The sequence below is a fragment of the Schistocerca gregaria genome, chromosome 6 (genome assembly GCF_023897955.1).
Source record: "Schistocerca gregaria isolate iqSchGreg1 chromosome 6, iqSchGreg1.2, whole genome shotgun sequence".
NCBI lineage: Eukaryota > Metazoa > Arthropoda > Insecta > Orthoptera > Acrididae > Schistocerca > Schistocerca gregaria.
The window spans coordinates 202541351-202559733 of NC_064925.1; the positions used below are offsets into that span (position 1 = coordinate 202541351).

The 18383-nt window shown below is 42.1% G+C and overlaps 1 protein-coding gene across 1 annotated transcript in view; it reads right to left on the bottom strand.

The window, feature by feature from the left end:
- Positions 1–8258: 8258 nt before the first annotated feature.
- Positions 8259–18383, bottom strand: part of LOC126278990 (uncharacterized) — a 61946-nt gene continuing 51821 nt past the window's right edge. The window contains exon 3 of the mRNA XM_049979304.1: positions 8259–8586. Coding sequence (XP_049835261.1) covers positions 8323–8586 — 264 coding nt within the window. The 3' untranslated portion in view covers positions 8259–8322. The remainder of the gene's footprint in view (positions 8587–18383) is intronic.

Below are 18383 nucleotides of genomic sequence, written 5' to 3' on the forward strand. Positions count from 1 at the left end.
CCTTGGATGATGCAGCGGTTTCTGTCACATCATTTAAAGCCGATTCAGACACAATCTCTGGAAGTACTGCTTCCTTTACACTGTGTTCCCCAGTACCTTGGAGATCCACCATGCGTGCATTAATTGTAACTTAGGCTTCATGTACCTCTTGTTAATTTTGAACGAAGACATTTGCCATGTTCAGGTTTTTCCATATATGCAGATATTTGTAACGAATGCGCAGTAATCGAATTCCTCTGGATATCATTTCGGTAGTTAGTCAATCCTAGGTTACTATATTAGAGATTGACGAAGGCCATGAGCTATAAATACATGGAAGGTACATTATTTCTTATAACAAATCTGATGTGAAAATCTTCTTGAAAATAGCAGATAGTTCCTGATGAGTCTGTAGGCCATAGGATATATTCCTTTATTTCGTATGTTTCATTGGTGCTCAGGCATTTGGCAACCCTAGTCCTGAGTCATACATAGAAACAAACAGCCACAGTCTACTTACTTCTCTCACGTATTCTTCAGTTCCTCATTTCTTTCATTTATCCAACCCTGCCAAGATATTATGCGTTATTCATACAGTACTAGACCTTTTCCAAATTGTGTGGTTTCAGTGCAGAAAAACTGGGGCTTACTGAAGATCATTAAAATGATAAGAAATAACTTGACTGGCTAGAGTTAAAACTTAGCTAGGCAGTCAAGAATAAGGACACACACATGTCGAGTTTTACAGAACGACAGCAATAAAAGATAGATAAATGTCTACAATATGAGACCTTTCTCTGATGCCTGATGTGAGATAGGGCCTCCTTAAGTGTCTGCCAAAAAGTATTTCATGACAATTAGCCAAAAAATATAGTCTAATTAAACCTGGCCTCAGGTACATGCAAAGCGAAACCCAATAAGCCGCCCAGTGCCAACACACTCGTGGCATATTACCAGGAAATGAAATATACTAAAATGCTCTACTAAAGGGCGAGCTTATCAATGTTCCGTTTTTCTTGCGCCTAGAAAATCGATACTTTAATTAATATTTAATACTTTGGGTGTACTGCAGTGTTTTTAATGCTGGCATATGATGGTAACATATTAGATGTTTTGGTTGAAATCCTACGCAGGTAGGTATTATTTTGTTAACTTCCACCAACGTAGCTATAATCCAGAGGAATAATTAAAGAAGAGGTGGAATGTAAGTAATTTTGATGTAACGAAGTAGTTACCCCCAGTAAGTACAGGTAATACATTCATTTAATTGATTTCATTCAAATTTATTACTTTAATTATTCCGTCTGAGCGTAAATTGCCACGCTGAAGTGTAACTTCGGTATTATAAAGAGTATGTTCCACTCAACTTCGTCAAAAGCTTTATCTAAATCTACAAACGCTATAAGCGTAGGTTTGTTTTTATTAAGTCTATCTTCTAAGACAAGACATTTGTATTAATAATTCTGTGCTCACCTGCCAGAGATCCTGTTCCTCCTTCAGCATAGTTTACTAATTCCTACTGTATCTGACATCAACCAATCCGTTACATTCTTTAACCTCTCTACCTGATTAAGGGATCCAATACACTCCGCACTGATCTATAGAATGTCAGATTCGTTTCTCCTGTTGACAAAGTCCTTCTGAGTGGTGTCCACTCGGAAATCCAGGGAGGAGACTCCGCCGTAAATCATCATCATCCAGGAGGGACACAATTTTACCTCTAGAATACTTTAACTGGAAGAATGCCATTCTCATTAAGCTATAAGTAGAGGTGTTTGCCCTCAGGGAAAAAATAAGGGCCGTAATTTCCCACTTACTTTCAGTTGTTTGCAGTATCAGCACAAGGACAGGTCAGTCATCCAGACTGGCGTATGTAGAACTACTGAAATAGCTGCTGTCTTGCTTCAGGAATCTCATGCTTTTCTTGCCTCTCCACAGGTACCCCTCCATTGTGGTAGCATCATCAGTGTGGCTATCTGTGTTGCTAAGGTAGGAAGAGATCCCATCTCGGCATGGCCCATTGTTCTTAGGGATTTTTGTTGACCATGACTGTACAGTCCATTAACATATGAGGAGCTTGTTCATATTATTTTGCTAAGCATCCACATCATCACAAGGCGATTTCCAGTGTTACTTGCATCACACAGTAAGTATCTACAGGGTGTTTGGGACTTCCTGTTACAAACTCCTAGAACTTGTAGAGGGGAGAGCATACATTATATTTTGAGTAGGAACCCATGTCCAGAACTATACCATTTCTGTTCTATGACGGTTTCAGTTCAAATGTGCAATATATCCACACCTGCTGAGGAAAAGAGAAAAGTCTCAGAGTTGCTTGTCCTGGTATGCAATATGGTTGACAGGATGACGTCAACTACGTCAGATGGTCACCTGATGTCACTTAACATCTACCTCTCTGCGAGACCTATCCAATGCCCGTGCATATCCGATGCACTAAATATGGTTCAGTTCCCGTTTTCAGAATACACAGACATACTCCTTGTGAATGGCGAAACTAAGGTTAACAGAAGAGCTGTGGTCAGCTGTATCGCGAACGTTTTTCGCAACGTAGTATGTCATCACACAAACTTTTTGCCCAAGCAATACAGCGGCTCTGGGAAACAGATACCTTCACCGTGAGGAGGTAGGACTGTGGGGCTCCACAACAATGATGCGCACCCAAATGTGAAGAAGATGTACTGCACTGCATTGAAAAGAACCTGTCAATGGGTACTCGAACAGTTGCATGGGCAGCGGTTATTATTCACACTATAGTCTGGAGCGTTCTGCGTGGGCAACAGTTACAAGTGTATCACTTACAAAAGGTACATGCTTTGGATCCAGCCAATTTTCCACAACACATTGCCTACGGCATGTGGTTCCTGCACTCTTGCATCGACGCACCACTGTTTCCACACTGAGTACTGTGCACAGATAAATGTAAGTTTGAGCAGTGCCATGCCCGTTTCTCACTTTAACATTGTCAGTCAGATTAACATTTATATTTTAGGTCATGATCTCGGTGTTCCCCAGTAGTTCATTTGTTATGTGTTATGTGAGGTTTATGATCTTTTAACGGGGAGGGGGGGGGGAAATTATGGACAGAATGTCCTTATAACTGCATGTGTAGCCTGTCGAGTAATTATACTCGAGAGTCCATAGCAGAGGCGATGAAGAACAGGGAGAGAGGACCTGGTGGCCATAAATGCTGAGTGCAGCGACCTGGCCATGTGAGTGATTCTGGGAAGCAGTACACAGTGAATTTTACCTGCTTCTGGCAGAAGCTCCCTCCCCCTTTCACTTAGCTTCAGACAGAAGGGCACCAGGTCATAAAATGTTTTATCTGGGCCATGCGGCAGTCTATGATGAAGGTGGAAATGAGTGGAGGAAGCCATTTAAGAGAGACTGCTGTAAATTGAGCTTTTGTGCAACCGTTGGGAAGGTCATAAAACCCTGTGCATTCTCATGTTAGAAGTTGAGATGACATGGACAGAGTGGCTGGTGTACATGTTTAGAGAAGGCAGAACTGTAACCCCCCTGACTTTGATACAGACAGAGGGCGCTGGTGTACGCATTTAGTGAAGGCAGAACTGTAACCTCTCCCCCCCCCCCCCCCCCCCTCCCCTGTCCCCTGACACCAGGAAGTCGCCAGGTTCTTTTAGCTGTTGGTGAAACCATATTTCACAGGCACGAATGGGAAACTGTTCAGCCTTCTTTCAGAAATTGGAAATCGTTGGCTTGGAAAGATTAAATCACTCCATAAATGAGGAAATGTGGTCCTGTCCAGGTAGATGTTTCTTGCCAAAACATGACCATCCTCACCATGAGAACGACGTCTCCCTAATCTAAAACCATTTTTTTTTCAGATAAGAGAGATTTGGAATTGCTAATTGGCTCCTGTTAGAATATGCAAAGTAGGAGCTTGTCCCCCCTCCCCCCAGCGTGGGAACTCCAGTGCTGTGTCTGGATTGGCTACCAGGCCAACACAACAGTCAAAAGGGGAGATTCAATTAGATGATAGTTTGATTGGTTTGTGCAATGTGGAGGCAGCTACGTTTATGCTGATTCGGCTCCCATACTGAGGGTTGGTGGAAAGTGGTTGTGATTCTTTGCTTTCTTCATCTTCTTATCCTCCCCTGATGGAAAACTTCAGGTCATTCCCTAATGGGTGGGAGTTGTGATCTATATCTTTTGTGGAGAAAGAGCCAGTAGCAGTTTCCAACTGTACCGACAGTGGAACTGTATATCATCTTGGAGGTATCATGTGTCATGAGTGTGGACTTACTCGTCCTGAGTCAGCAGTCTAACGTTTGACGATTCCAGCACGCACCGTTGTGCCTGTGAGTCAAATTGATTTGGCCAAACCAGCGAACGGGTACACCTCACACTGAAATCCGCCAGGATTTCAGGGCTCTGATACGAAAAGTTTCACGCCTTCTGATAATCAGAACGCCAGGAGTCGTAGTTTGTATATTTTCGTGTATGCCTCAGAACATACAGCTGCCGCAGTGCAACGCTCCTCGCCCACAGCGCGCTTTTTTCTGCTGCCACCTGATTCGACGTAAAAAGGTAAAGTATTGCTGCAATGGAGTAGGGTTGTTAAATTATAATCACAGTTCTCTGTTCTCAGGTAAACCATAGCTTATGGGATATTTGATCATAGTTGATCCCACCTGAATTGAGTTGGGCCTCACAGTAGATTAAATTTAAAAAAATCAGATTGCATTGTGAAAGGGATTAATTCCTTGAAGAATAAATATTGCTTCCAGCCAATGTATGCTTTACCTATCAAACACACTTTCTTAACTCATCTGTGTAGTCTTTTCTGTACAAGATTTATCAGCTAGTTCTCCAGAAAGATGTACTTGCTAAAGGTTTAATAAAACTTGTCATTTTTTGTAAACATAAATACGCCACTGTTCTTATTCATAATCCCTCAGCTATTCATTGTTTTAATTTTACTGTGGTGGTACAAGGGTACACCAATAATTTAAGGTTCATTCTCATTAAATTAATTAATTTTATCATTAATTTGAGTTCTGAAAGCAACCAAAATGCCACGAGTAAATTCACTAATTTATTCATAAAAATTAAGGATGTACCACACGATTTGAAGGTTATTGCCAAGATAATATTTTTCTTTATGGAAAGATAACAACATTTACCTTCACTAAGACATATATTTATGATTAAAGCAAGTGACAGCTTACACGTTCACTACGGACTGGGTTCTGAATTAACGAAACAACCATGTTTCGGCAGCGGAAAACCTTCACGCCACGCATGCTCAGGGTTTTCACACCAGCATGGTATTAACAAATTGGCAGTTATTCTGGACGGTCATGTGATTGGGACGTACCTTCTTCCACTCAAGCTAACTTGTCCTGCATACTTGATTTCCTGCCCGTTCTTGGAATCTGTGCCACTGAATGTCCGACAGGAAATGTGCTTTCAGAATGATGGTGCACCACGTAAATTCTCAAGTGCGGTTCGGAGACATAAGAAGAATGGGTAGCTTTGAGGGATGAAGTAGTGAAGGCAGCAGAGTATCAAATAGGTAAAAAGACGAGGGCTAGTAGAAACCCTTGGGTAGCAGAAGAAATATTGAATTGATGAAAGGAGGAAATATAAAAATGTAGTAAATGAAGCAGGCAAAAAGGAATACAAACGTCTCAAAAATGATATCGACAGGAAGTGCAAAATGGCTAAGCAGGGATAGCTAGAGGACAAATGTAAGGATGTAGAGGCTTATCTCACTAGGGGTAAGATAGATACTGCCTACCAGAAAATTAAAGAGACCTTTGGAGAACGGAGAAACACTTGCATGAATATCAACAGCTTTGATGGAAACCCAGTTCTAGCCAAAAAAGGGAAAGCAGAAAGGCGGAAGGAGTATATAGAGGGCCTATACAAGGGCGATGTACTTGGGGACAATATTATGGAAATAGAAGAGGATGTAGATGAAGATGAAATTGGAGATACGATATTGCGTGAAGAGATTGACAGAGCACCGAAAGACCTGAGTCGAAACAAGGGCCCCCGGAGTAGACAACATTCCATTAGAACTACTGACAACCTTGGGAGAGCCAGTCCAGACAAAACTCTACCATCTGGGGAGCAAGATGTATGAGACAGGCGAAATACCCTTAGACTTCAAGAAAAATATAATAATCCCAATCCCAAAGAAAGCAGGTGTTGACAGATGTGAAAATTACCGAACTATCAGTTTAATAAGTCACAGCTGCAAAATACTAACGCGAATTCCTTGCAGGCGAATGGAAAAACTGATAGAAGCCGACCTCGGGGAAGATCAGCTTGGATTCCGTACAAATGTTGGAACACATGAGGCAATACTGATCCTACGACTTATCTTAGAAGAAAGATTAAGGAAAGGCAAACCTACGTTTCTAGCATTTGTAGACTTAGAGAAAGCTTTTGACAATGTTGATTGGAATACTCTCTTTTAAATTCTGAAGATGGCAGGGATAAAATACAGAGAGCGAAAGGCGATTTACAATTTGTACAGAAAGCAGATGGCAGTTATAAGAGTCGAGGTGTATGAAAGGGAAGCACTGGTTGGGAAGGGAGTGAGACAGGGTTGTACCCTATCCCCGATGTTATTCAATTTGTATATTGAGCAAGCAATAAAGTAAACAAAAGAAAAGTTCGGAGTAGGTATTAAAATCCATGGAGAAGAAATAAAAACTTTGAGGTTCGCCGATGACATTGTAATTCTTTCAGAGACAGCAAAGGACTTGGAAGAGCAGTTGAACGGAATGGACAGTGTCTTGAAAGGAGGGTATAAGATGAACATCAACAAAAGAAAAACGAGGATAATCGAATGTAGTCGAATTAAGTCGGGTGATGCTGAAGGAATTAGATTAGAAAATGAGACACTTAAAGTAGTAAAGGAGTTTTGCTATTTAGGAAGTAAAATAACTGATGATGGTCGAAGTAGAGAGGATATAAAATGTAGACTGGCAATGGCAAGGAAAGCGTTTCTTAAGAAGAGAAATTTGTTAACTTCGAGTATTGATTTAAGTGTCAGGAAGTCGTTTCTGAAAGTATTTGTATGGAGTGTAGCCATGTATGGAAGTGAATCGTGGACGATAAATAGCTTAGACAAGAAGAGAATAGAAGCTTTCGAAATGTGGTGCTACAGAAGAATGCTGAAGATTAGATGGGTAGATCACGTAACTAATGAGGAGGTATTGAATAGAACTGGGTAGAAGAGGAGCTTGTGGCACATCTTGACTAGAAGAAAGGACCGGTTGGTAGGACGTGTTCTGAGGCATCAAGGGATCACCAATTTACTATTGGAGGGCTGCGTGGAGGGTTAAAATCGTAGAGGGAGACCAAGAGATGAATACACTAGGCAGATTCAGAAGGATGTAGGTTGCAGTAGGTACTGGGAGATGAAGAAGCTTGCACAGGATAGAGTAGCATGGAGAGCTGTATTAAACCAGTCTCAGGACTGAAGACCACAACAACAACAACGACTATTTGTTGTGGGTCCTATGCAAAGTTTTTTTGCAAGATTCCTGTAGGGACAGAGCATTGTCTACTGGCTCAAGTTCTGGTCGCTGCACTAGAAATTAAACAGATAGCAAGTGAGTGGAGGGTATGTACCAGAATATGTTTCGTAGGTACAATGTCTGTAACAACGTCGGTGGTCGCCACATCGAGCGGCTGTTTTAATTTGTCGGTACTGCTCTGTATGTACATAGTGCAGAGTTATTTTTTGTTTTGGAATAATGTGAAAACGCAATGTTTAAATGCTAATACTTAAAAATGTGCTTAAGTAATAAATGTATGTTTCTTTATGTTATCTGATAATTGTACTGCCCGAGGCCAAATTCAGTTTCCCAAGGAGAAGTGAATGAGTTAAGCTCTGCACTGAAACCATCGTAGAAGGGACACAGTACGTTTATGAATATGGCTTCCAGTTCAAAATTATATGCGCTGACACTCTCCTACAAGTCCTTGGAGTTTGTACCGGGAATTTCCGAAAACCCTATTAATGAGGGCCACCGGCACGGAGAGTATTCTAAGCACTATGGTCGCGCCACGCTTCAGAGGGACGAGCGGCACGGCATGAAGAAAGTGCCCAATGTGCATCCGTAAAACGCGTAACGGCAGATGTCAGTTATCTCACAGTTAGCGTGGTAAGTGAATAAATGTTTGTAGTTCAGACTACAAAGTCGCTACCAGCAGACAACCTTCGAGCTCTGCGACATCTCCTGTTGCACACATATAAGATATAATCAAAAGTACAAATAAACGTAGATAATTTTTTTTATAAACGAGTACACAGAACGGACAGTGGGAGACAAGAGCAGAGGGTCAGCTGGAGCGCTTGCAGAGCACGGCGATGTAGCAGAAGGCGCCGCAGCGCGGCATGGGCTGGTTGGCGAGGAAGGCGCCGCCGTCCGGGGAGAGCGCCTGCACCAGCGGCTCCGGGGGCTGCAGGCCCGCCCCCGCGGCGCTCCCGCCGCCCCCACCACCGCCGCCCGCCCCCGACGCCTTGGACGTCAGGCCGCTGGAGCAGCCGCACACGCCCTTCGCGGACTCCTTGTCGTCTCCTTCTGCGTCCAAGTCGGCGCCCGGCTGGACACAATCCACCACATCTCGTATCGATTTTGTGTTCATACTGTAGGTTATCACACTACATTACTTGGTTCCATTCCATAGTTCCGACCCTCGAACTGTAAAAACTAACTCTTATAGAATCACTTCGTTATCCGTCTGTCTGTCTGTCCGATTGTTAAAAATCCTTATTCTCAGGGACGGGTAGACCTGCCAAGTTGAAATTTATATCACATACTAAGGTCTATGGTTCCTTTGTGGTGTAAAACACGTGTTATTCTAAGTCAATGCAGTCAAAAGATTGGGCCGTTTATGCCACATATTTTGATAATGGCAGATTCACTCATCAAAACTTATAGCCTTCCCGTTGGCCTACAATCATGAGATTTGGCAGGAAGCAAGGTTTTACAGTAAAAGTAAATGAAAAAATACTAAAACTGTTAATTTATAATCAACTCACAGGAAAAGAAATTGTCAGTTGTTATCCGACTGTTTGTCTATCCGACGGTTAAAGAACCCTTATTCCAGGAGAAAGTAGATGTATCAAGTTGAAATTTATGTCACGTGTTAAAGTCTATGGTTCCTCGGTGGTGTAAGACACAAAATTTCGATGCCAACGCAGCCGACAGATACGGCAATTTATGTGACATATTTTCATACTTGCAGCCTCACTCATCAAAAACCTACAGCGTATTTCCCTGTGATTTGTAATCATGAAACTGGGCGGGCAGCAAGGTTTCACAGTAGAAGTAAAAGAAAAAATCCGAAACCTGTTAATCTATAATTATCTCACACGAAATATTTTTTTTCTTTTCTTGTCCCACTGTCTGTCCGTGAAGACCCCTGTTTCCCATTAACGGTTAGACCTATCCAGTTGAAATTTATGTCACATACGAAGGCTGTGCCAGGGTCCAAAATTTAAGCTTCTATGAAAATGAAATCAAAAGATGTCACATTTTTTATGTTTGAAAACTCACTGATCAAAACCTACTTCCCATTGACCTAGGATCATGTAATTTGGCAGAATCAAGGTTTCAAAGTACTAGTAAGGCAAAAATTCAGAAAACTGTAAATCCTTATTTATAGCACACAAAAAAATATTTATTTCCTCATTAGTTATCCGGCTTCAGACGTAACACTAAAAAATTGTCGAAAGACTTGGAATTATCGGGACCGATATCATGCCATTATCAATTTCGATAACAGGCAAAAGCCATCGAGAGTCTCTGTTTCCGGAATGGATGCACGTACCTGGCCGATTTTTATGTCATATACTCGCTGGCTGGCTCACAAAACCATAGAAATTCTGATCATACTTAAAGGCTGTCAGTGATACCAAATTTAGCACCCACACACTCATAGCTGGCACACATACTAAAACTGAAGGCAGTAAAGCAAATACTTACTGGACTTCTTTCCAAATTTTTGTTTGATAAGAGAGATGCAAAGGTACTATCCCTGTATTACTTTTGCACCACTGCAAAAATAGAGATATTAGTGTCACAAGTGCTGAGAATCAGATAAAATCGCTACAATGAAATAAGACGGGATGGAATCTTGTCAGTTCCTATACAGAATTTGCAGCTGCGTTAGCACCCAATTTAAGGGTAATAAATGGTAGATCCCTTGAGCAAAGTTACTGTACTCAATGTCTGGAAGAAACGCACAGGTAACACTCGTCTACAAGAAGGATAAGACATTAATCCACAATTCTACTGTCCAATCCATTGACGTACATCTGTTTTAGGACACTAGAAAGTATTCTGAGCTCAAGAATAATGATGTATCTTGAAGACAATAACATTCTCCATGTCAGCTATCATAAATTCCGTAAACATAGGTCAGGCGAAATCCAACTTGCTCTTACTCCTCGTGAGATCAAATAGCTATCAAATAAGGAAATCAGGTAGATGCAGTTTATGATGACTTTACGAAAGCATTTGACTCGGTTCTCCACTAGCAATTGTTAACAAACGTAGTACTGTACTTTGAGGTGACAAAAGTTATCCCATAGCGATATGCAAATATATAGATGGCGGTAGTATCGAGTATACAAGTTATAAAATGGCACTGCATTGGTGTACTCGTAGCTGTCATTTGTACTCGGGTGATTTATGTGAAAAGGCATTTGAGTCATTATGGCCACACAGTGGGGATTAACAGATTTCGAACGCGGAACGGTAGGTGGAGCTAGATACATGAGACATTCAGTTTCGGAAACAGTTAGCGAATTCAATATTCCGAGATCCACAGTGACAAGTCCGACAACAGCAGATGTCAGACTTTACCCCTCACCGCGGAGAACGCAATGGCCGACGGCCTTCAGTTAACGACCGAGAGTGGCGGCGATTGAGGAGAAGTTGTCAGTGTTAACGGACTATCAACACTGCGTGAAACAGCCGCAGAAATCAATAGAAACGTTAGAAATCTGCCGTTAATGAGTTATGGCAGCAGACGACCGACACGAGGGCGTTTGGTAACAGCACGACACCGTCCGCAGCGCCTCTCCTGGACTCGCTGGACAGCTGGGAAAATATGGCCTGGTCAGATTAGTCCCGATTTCAGTTGGTAGGAGATGATGGTAGGGTCCGAGTGTAGTGCAGACCTCACGAAGCCACAGACCTAAGTTGTCAGCAAGGCACTGTGCAAGCTGGCGGTGGCTACAAAATGGCCTGGGCTGTGTTTATATGAAATGAAATGGGTCCTCTGGTACAACTGAACCAATCATTGACCGAAAATGGTTATGTTCAGGTACTTGGAGACCATTCGTAGCCATTCATAAGCTTCAAGTTCCCAAACAACAATGGAATTTTTAGGATGACGGTGCACCATGTTAGCGGGCCACAGTTGTTCACGACAAATCAGTTCATTCTGCACAATTCGAGAGAATGATTTGGTCACCCAGATCGTCCGACGTGAACCCCATAGAACATTGTTGTTGTTATTGTGGTATTCAGTCCTGAGACTGGTTTGATGCAGCTCTCCATGCTACTCTATCCTGTGCAAGTTTTTTCAACTCCCAGTGCCTACTGCAACCTATATCCTTCTGATTCTGTTTAGTGTATTCATCTCTTGGTCTCCCTCTACGATTTTTACCCTCCACGCTGACTTCCAATACTAAAATGGTGATCCCTTGCTGTCTCAGAACATGTCCTACCAACCGATCCCTTCTTCTAGTCAAGATGTGCCACAAACTCCTCTTCTCCCCAATTCTATTCAATACCTCCTCATTAGTTACGTGATCTACCCATCTAATCTTCAGCATTCTTCTGTAGCACCACATTTCGAAAGCTTCTATTCTCTTCTTGTCTAAGCTATTTATCGTCCACGATTCACTTCCATACATGGCTACACTCCATACAAATACTTTCAGAAACGACTTCCTGACACTTAAATCAATACTCGAAGTTAACAAATTTCTCTTCTTAAGAAACTCTTTCCTTGCCATTGCCAGTCTACATTTTATATCCTCTCTACTTCGACCATCATCAGTTATTTTGCTCCCCAAATAGAAAAACTCCTTTACTACTTTAAGTGTCTCACTTCCTAATCTAATTCCTTCAGCATAATCCTACTTAATTCGACTACATTCCATTATCCTCGTTTTTCTTTTGTTGATGTTCATCTTATACCCTCCTTTCAAGACACTGTCCATTCCGTTCAACTGCTCTTCCAAGTCCTTTGCTGTCTCTGACAGAATTACAATGTCATCGGCGAACCTCAAAGTTTTTATTTCTTCTCCATGGATTTTAATACCTACTCCGAACTTTTCTTTTGTTTACTTTATTACTTGCTCAGTATAAAAATTGAATAACATCGGGGATAGGGTACAATCCTGTCTCACTCCCTTCCCAACCAGTGCTTCCCTTTCATACACCTCGACTCTTATAACTGCCATCTGCTTTCTGTACAAATTGTAAATCGCCTTTCGCTCTCTGTATTTTATCCCTGCCATCTTCAGAATTTAAAAGAGAGTATTCCAATCAACATTGTCAAAAGCTTTCTCTAAGTCTACAAATGCTAGAAACGTAGGTTTGCCTTTCCTTAATCTTTCTTCTAAGATAAGTAGTAGGATCAGTATTGCCTCACGTGTTCCAACATTTGTACGGAATCCAAGCTGATCTTCCCCGAGGTCGGCTTGTAACAGATTTTCCATTCGCCTGTAAAGAATTCGCGTTAGTATTTTGCAGCTGTGACTTATTAAACTGATAGTTCGGTAATTTTCACATATGTCATCACCTGCTTTCTTTGGGATTGGAATTATTATATTCTTCTTGAAGTCTGAGGTTATTTCGCCTGTCTCATACATCTTGCTCCCCAGATGGTAGAGTTTTGTCAGGACTGGCTCTCCCAAGGTTGTCAGTAGGTGTCTACTCCGGGGGCCTTGTTTCGACTCAGGTCTTTCGGTGCTCTGTCAATCTCTTCACGCAATATCATATCTCCCATTTCATCTTCATCTACATCCTCTTCTATTTCCATAATATTGTCCCCAAGTACATCGCCCTTGTATAGGCCCTCTATATACTCCTTCCGCCTTTCTGCTTTCCCTTCTTTGGCTAGAACTGGGTTTCCATCAAAGCTCTTGATATTCATGCAAGTGTTTCTCCTTGCTCCAAAGGTCTCTTTAATTTTCTGGTAGGCAGTATCTATCTTACCCCTAGTGAGATAAGCCTCTACATCCTTCATTTGTCCTCTAGTCATCCCTGCTTAGCCATTTTCACTTACTGTCGATACCATTTTTGAGACATTTGTATTCCGTTTTGCCTGTTTCTTTTACTGCATTTTTATATTTTCTCCTTTCATCAATTCAATATTTCTTCTGCTACCCAAGGGTTTCTACTAGCCCTCGTCTTTTTACCTATTTGATACTCTGCTGCCTTCACTATTTCATCCCTCAAAGCTACCCATTCTTCTTCTACTGCATTTCTTTCCCCCATTCCTGTCAATTGTTCTCTTATGCTCTCCCTGGAACTCTGTACAATCTCTGGTTCTTTCAGTTTATCCAGGTCCCATCTCCTTAAATTCCCACCTTTTTTGCAGTTTCTTCAGTTTTAAATTACATTTCATAACCAATAGATTGTGGTCAGAGCCCACATCTGCCCCTGGAAAAGTCTTACAATTTAAAACCTGGTTCCTAAATCTCTGTCTTACCATTATATAATCTATCTGATACATTTTAGTATCTCCAGGGTTCTTCCATGTATACAGCGTTCTTTTATGGTTCTTAAACCAAGTATTAGCAATGATTAAGTTATGCTCTGTGCAAAATTCTACCAGACGGCCTCCTCTTTCATTTCTTAGCACCAGTCCATATTCACCTATTATGTTTCCTTCCCTCCCTTCTCTACTGATGAATTCCAGTCACCCATTATTATTAAATTATCGTCTCCCTTCACTACCTGAATAATTTCTTTTATCTCATCTCATGGTTCATGGTGTGGGTTCCTGTAGTCATGTCCTAGTTCATGAACCACGGGCAACGTATGAGTGGCCAAGTAAGTGGTCCTGACAGTCGGGATACCAGTTACTTTGGAAGAAGGCTGGGCATCTCAGACATATTCTGAGTCGTGGTCACCTTTGTGCTCATACGGCAAAGACTACCAAATCCACCGGTTAGTCCCTCAACCGTTAGGGATAAAACCCAATGGGACTCGGGGCAAGTAAGGCTAGCAACCTGCTTCCCTGGTACTTTAAATATGATGCTGGCAACAATCAGAACAAAATGCCTCGGACCTTTGGAGGTGACGGAGTCCCACCTCTAACTGAAAAAGCAGGGACTCCTAAGATACGACTTGGCAAACAAATGGTTGTGAGATGGGGAGCTATTAATATCAATGGGGCTACTCTGGGAAGAAGGTAGAGCTGGCAGAGGCTGCAAGTAATATGGGGCTGGACGTTTTAGCTGTTAGTGACATTCGGGTAAGTAGTGAGAAAGAAGAGGAAGTGGGAGAATACAAGGTCTACCTGTCAGGAGTCAAAGCAGGAATAGCACAATGGGGTGTAGGGCTTTACATCAGGAAATAAATGGAACCCAGCATAGTTGCAATAAGGTATGTAAACGAACGACTGATGTGGATAGATTTGACAGTGTCTAGCAAGAAAATTAGGATTGTGTCAGTATATTCGCATTGTGAAGGGACAGATCAAGATAAGATGGATAGTTTTTATGAGGCACTCAGTGATGTAGTTGTTAGAGTAAAGGAAAAGGACAGTGTTCTGCTCATGGGTGATTTTAATGCCAGAATTGGAAATCGAACAGAAGGGTATGAAAAGGTTATAGGTAAATTTGGAGGGGATATGGAGGCCAACAGGACTGGGAAACAACTCCTCGATTTCTGTGCCAGTATGGGCTTAGTAATCACAAACTCCTTTTTTGAACATAAGAACATTTACCGGTATGCTTGGGAAGGCTGGGGAACCAGATCTGTCATTGCGTATTTAACAGATCAAGAAATCAGGAAGGCTGTGAGGGACACACGTGTATTCAGGGGATTCTTTGATGACACTGAGCATTATTTAATCTGCAGTGCAAATGGCATTGTGAGACCGAAAGTGCAGGAGGTCAGGTCCATATGTAGGAGGATAAGAGTGGAGAAACTTCAGGATAAGGAAATCAGGCACAAGTACATGACAGCAATCTCAGAAAGGTACCAGATAATTGAATGTAGACAATTACAGTCATTGGAACAGGAATGAACGAGGTACAGGGACACAGTACAAGATGTGGCTAAAGAATGTCTTGGAACAGTTGTGTGTAAAGGTAAGATAAAGCAAACAGCTTGGTGGAATGACACAGTCAAGGAAGCCTGTAAAAGGAAAAAGAAGGCATATCAAAAATGGCTACAAACAAAGCCAAACAGATAATTGCAGCATCCAAGAAGAAATCTTGGGAAGACTTTGGAAACAGATTGGAGACTATAGGTCTAGCTGCTGGAAAACCATTGTGGAGTGTAATTAGCAGTCTTCGAAAGGGAGGTAAGAAGGAAATGACAAGTATTTTGGACAGGTCAGGAAAACTGTTGGCGAATCCTGTGGATGCCTTGGGCAGAGTTGCCCAATGTAGGTGAAAATACGATCAGTAATATTTCAGATTTCGAGGTAGAATGGGATAGGAATGATGATCGAAATAGGATCATATTTGAGGAAGTGGAGAAAATGGTCAATAGATTGCAGTGCAATAAAGCTGCTGGGGTGGGTGAAACTAAGTCAGAACTCATCAAATACAGTGGAATGGCAGGTCTTAAATGGCTACACAGGATAATTCAAATGGCCTGGGAGTCGGGACAGGTTCCATCAGACTGGACAAAAGCAGTAATCACACCAGTCTTTAAACATGGAAACAGAAAAGATTGTAACAACTACAGAGGTATCTCTTTAATCAGCGTTGTGGGTAAAATCTTCTCAGGTATTGTTGAAAGGAGAGTGCGAGTATTAGTTCAGGACCAATTGGATGACAATCACTATGGGTTTAGGCCTCTTAGAGGTTGTCAGGACCAGATCTTTAGCTTACGGCAAGTAATGGAGAAGTGTTATGAGTGAAACAGGGAATTGTATCTATGCTTTACAGATCTAGAAAAGGCATATGACCGGGTTCCTAGGAGAAAGTTATTGTCTGTTCTACGAGATTATGGAATAGGAGGCAAACGTTTGCAAGCAATTAAAGGTCTTTACATGGACAGTCAGGCAGCAGTTAGAGTTGACGGTAAATTGAGTTCATGGTACAGAGTAGTTTCAGGGGTAAAACAAGGCTGCAACCTGTCTCCACTATTGTTCATATTATTTATGAATCATATGTTGAAAACAATAGACTGGCTGGCTGAGATTAAGATATGTGAACCCAAAATAAGCAGTCTTGCATATGCGGATGACTTAGTTGTGATGGCAGATTCAATTGAAAGTTTGCAAAGTAATATTTCAGAGCTAGATCAGAAATGTAAGGACTATGATATGAAGATTAGCATCTCCAAAACGAAAGTAATGTCAGGAGGAAAGAAATATAAACGGATTGAGTGCCAAATAGGAGGAACAAAGTTAGAAAAGGTGGACGGTTTCAAGTACTGAGGATGCATATTCTCACAGGATGGCAACATAGTGAAAGAACTGGAAGCAAGGTGTAGCAAAGCCATTGCAGTGAGCGCTCAGTTACGATCTACTCTCTTCCGCAAGAAGGAAGTCAGTACCAAGACTAAGTTATCTGTGCACCGTTCAATCTTCCGACCAACTTTGTTGTATGGGAGCGAAAGCTGGGTAGATTCAGGTTACCTTATCAAGGTTGAGGTTACGAATATGAAAGTAGCTAGGATGATTGCAGGTACTAGTAGATGGGAATAATGGCAGGAGGGTGTCCACAATGAGGAAATTAAAGAAAAACTGGGAATGAACTCTATAGATGTAGCAGTCAGGGCGAACAGACTTAGATGGTGGGGTCATGTTAGTCGCATGGGAGATGCAAGGTTACCCAAGAGACTCATGGGTTCAGCAGTAGAGGGTAGGAGGAGTCGGGGCAGACCACGGAGAAGGTACCTGGATTCGGTTAAGAATGATATTGAAGTAATAGGTTTAACATCAGAAGAGGCACCAATGTTAGCACTGAATAGGGGAACATGGAGGAATTTTACAAGGGGGCTATGCTCCAGACTGAACGCTGAAAGGCATAATCAGTCTTAAATGATGATGATGATGATGATCTCATCATACATTTCATCAATTTCTTCGTCATCTGCAGAGCTAGTTGTCATATAAACTTGTACTACTGTAGTAGGTGTGGGCTACGAATCTATCTTGGCCACAATAATGCGTTCACTATGCTGTTTGTAGTAGCTTACCCGCACTCATATTTTTTTATTCATTATTAAACCTACTCCTGCATTACACCTATTTGATTTTGTATTTATAACCCTGTACTCACCTGACCAGAAGTCCTGTTCCTCCTGCCACCGAACTTCACTAATTCCCACTATATCTAACTTTAACCTATCCATTTCCCTTTTTAAATTTCCTAACCTACCTGCCCGATTAAGGGATCTGACATTCCACGCTCCGATCCGTAGAACGCCAATTTTCTTTCTCCTGATAACAACGTCCTCTTGAGTAGTCCCCGCCCGGAGATCCGAATGGGGGACTGTTTTACCTCCGGAATATTTTACCCAAGAGGACGCCATCATCATTTAATCATACAGTAAAGCTGCATGCCCTCGAGAAAAATTACAGCTGTAGTTTCCCCTTGCTTTCAGCCGTTCGCAGTTCCAGAACAGCAAGGCCATTTTGGTTTAATGTTACAAGGCCAGATCAGTCAATCAGCCAGACTGTTGCCCTTGCATCTGCTGAAAAGGCTGCTGCCCCTCTTCAGGAACCACACGTTTGTCTGGCCTCTCAACAGATACCCCTCCGTTGTGGTTGCACCTACGGTACGGCTATCTGTATCGTTGAGGCACGCAAGCCTCCCCACCAACGGCAAGTTCCATGGTTCATGGGGGGAAGCATAGAACATTAGCGGGACATAACCGAGAGGTCAGTTCGTGCACAATATCCTGCACCGGCAACACTTTAGCAACTATGGAGGACTATCTACATCTACATCTACATTTATACTCCGCAAGCCACCCAACGGTGTGTGGCGGAGGGCACTTTACGTGCCACTGTCGTTACCTACCTTTCCTGTTCCAGTCGCGTACGGTCTGCGGGAAGAACGACTGCCGGAAAGCCTCCGTGGATGCTTGAATCTCTGTAATTTTGCATTCGTGACCTCCTCAGCAGGTATAAGTAGAGGGAAGCAATATATTCGATACCTCATCCAGTAACGCACCCTCTCGAAACCT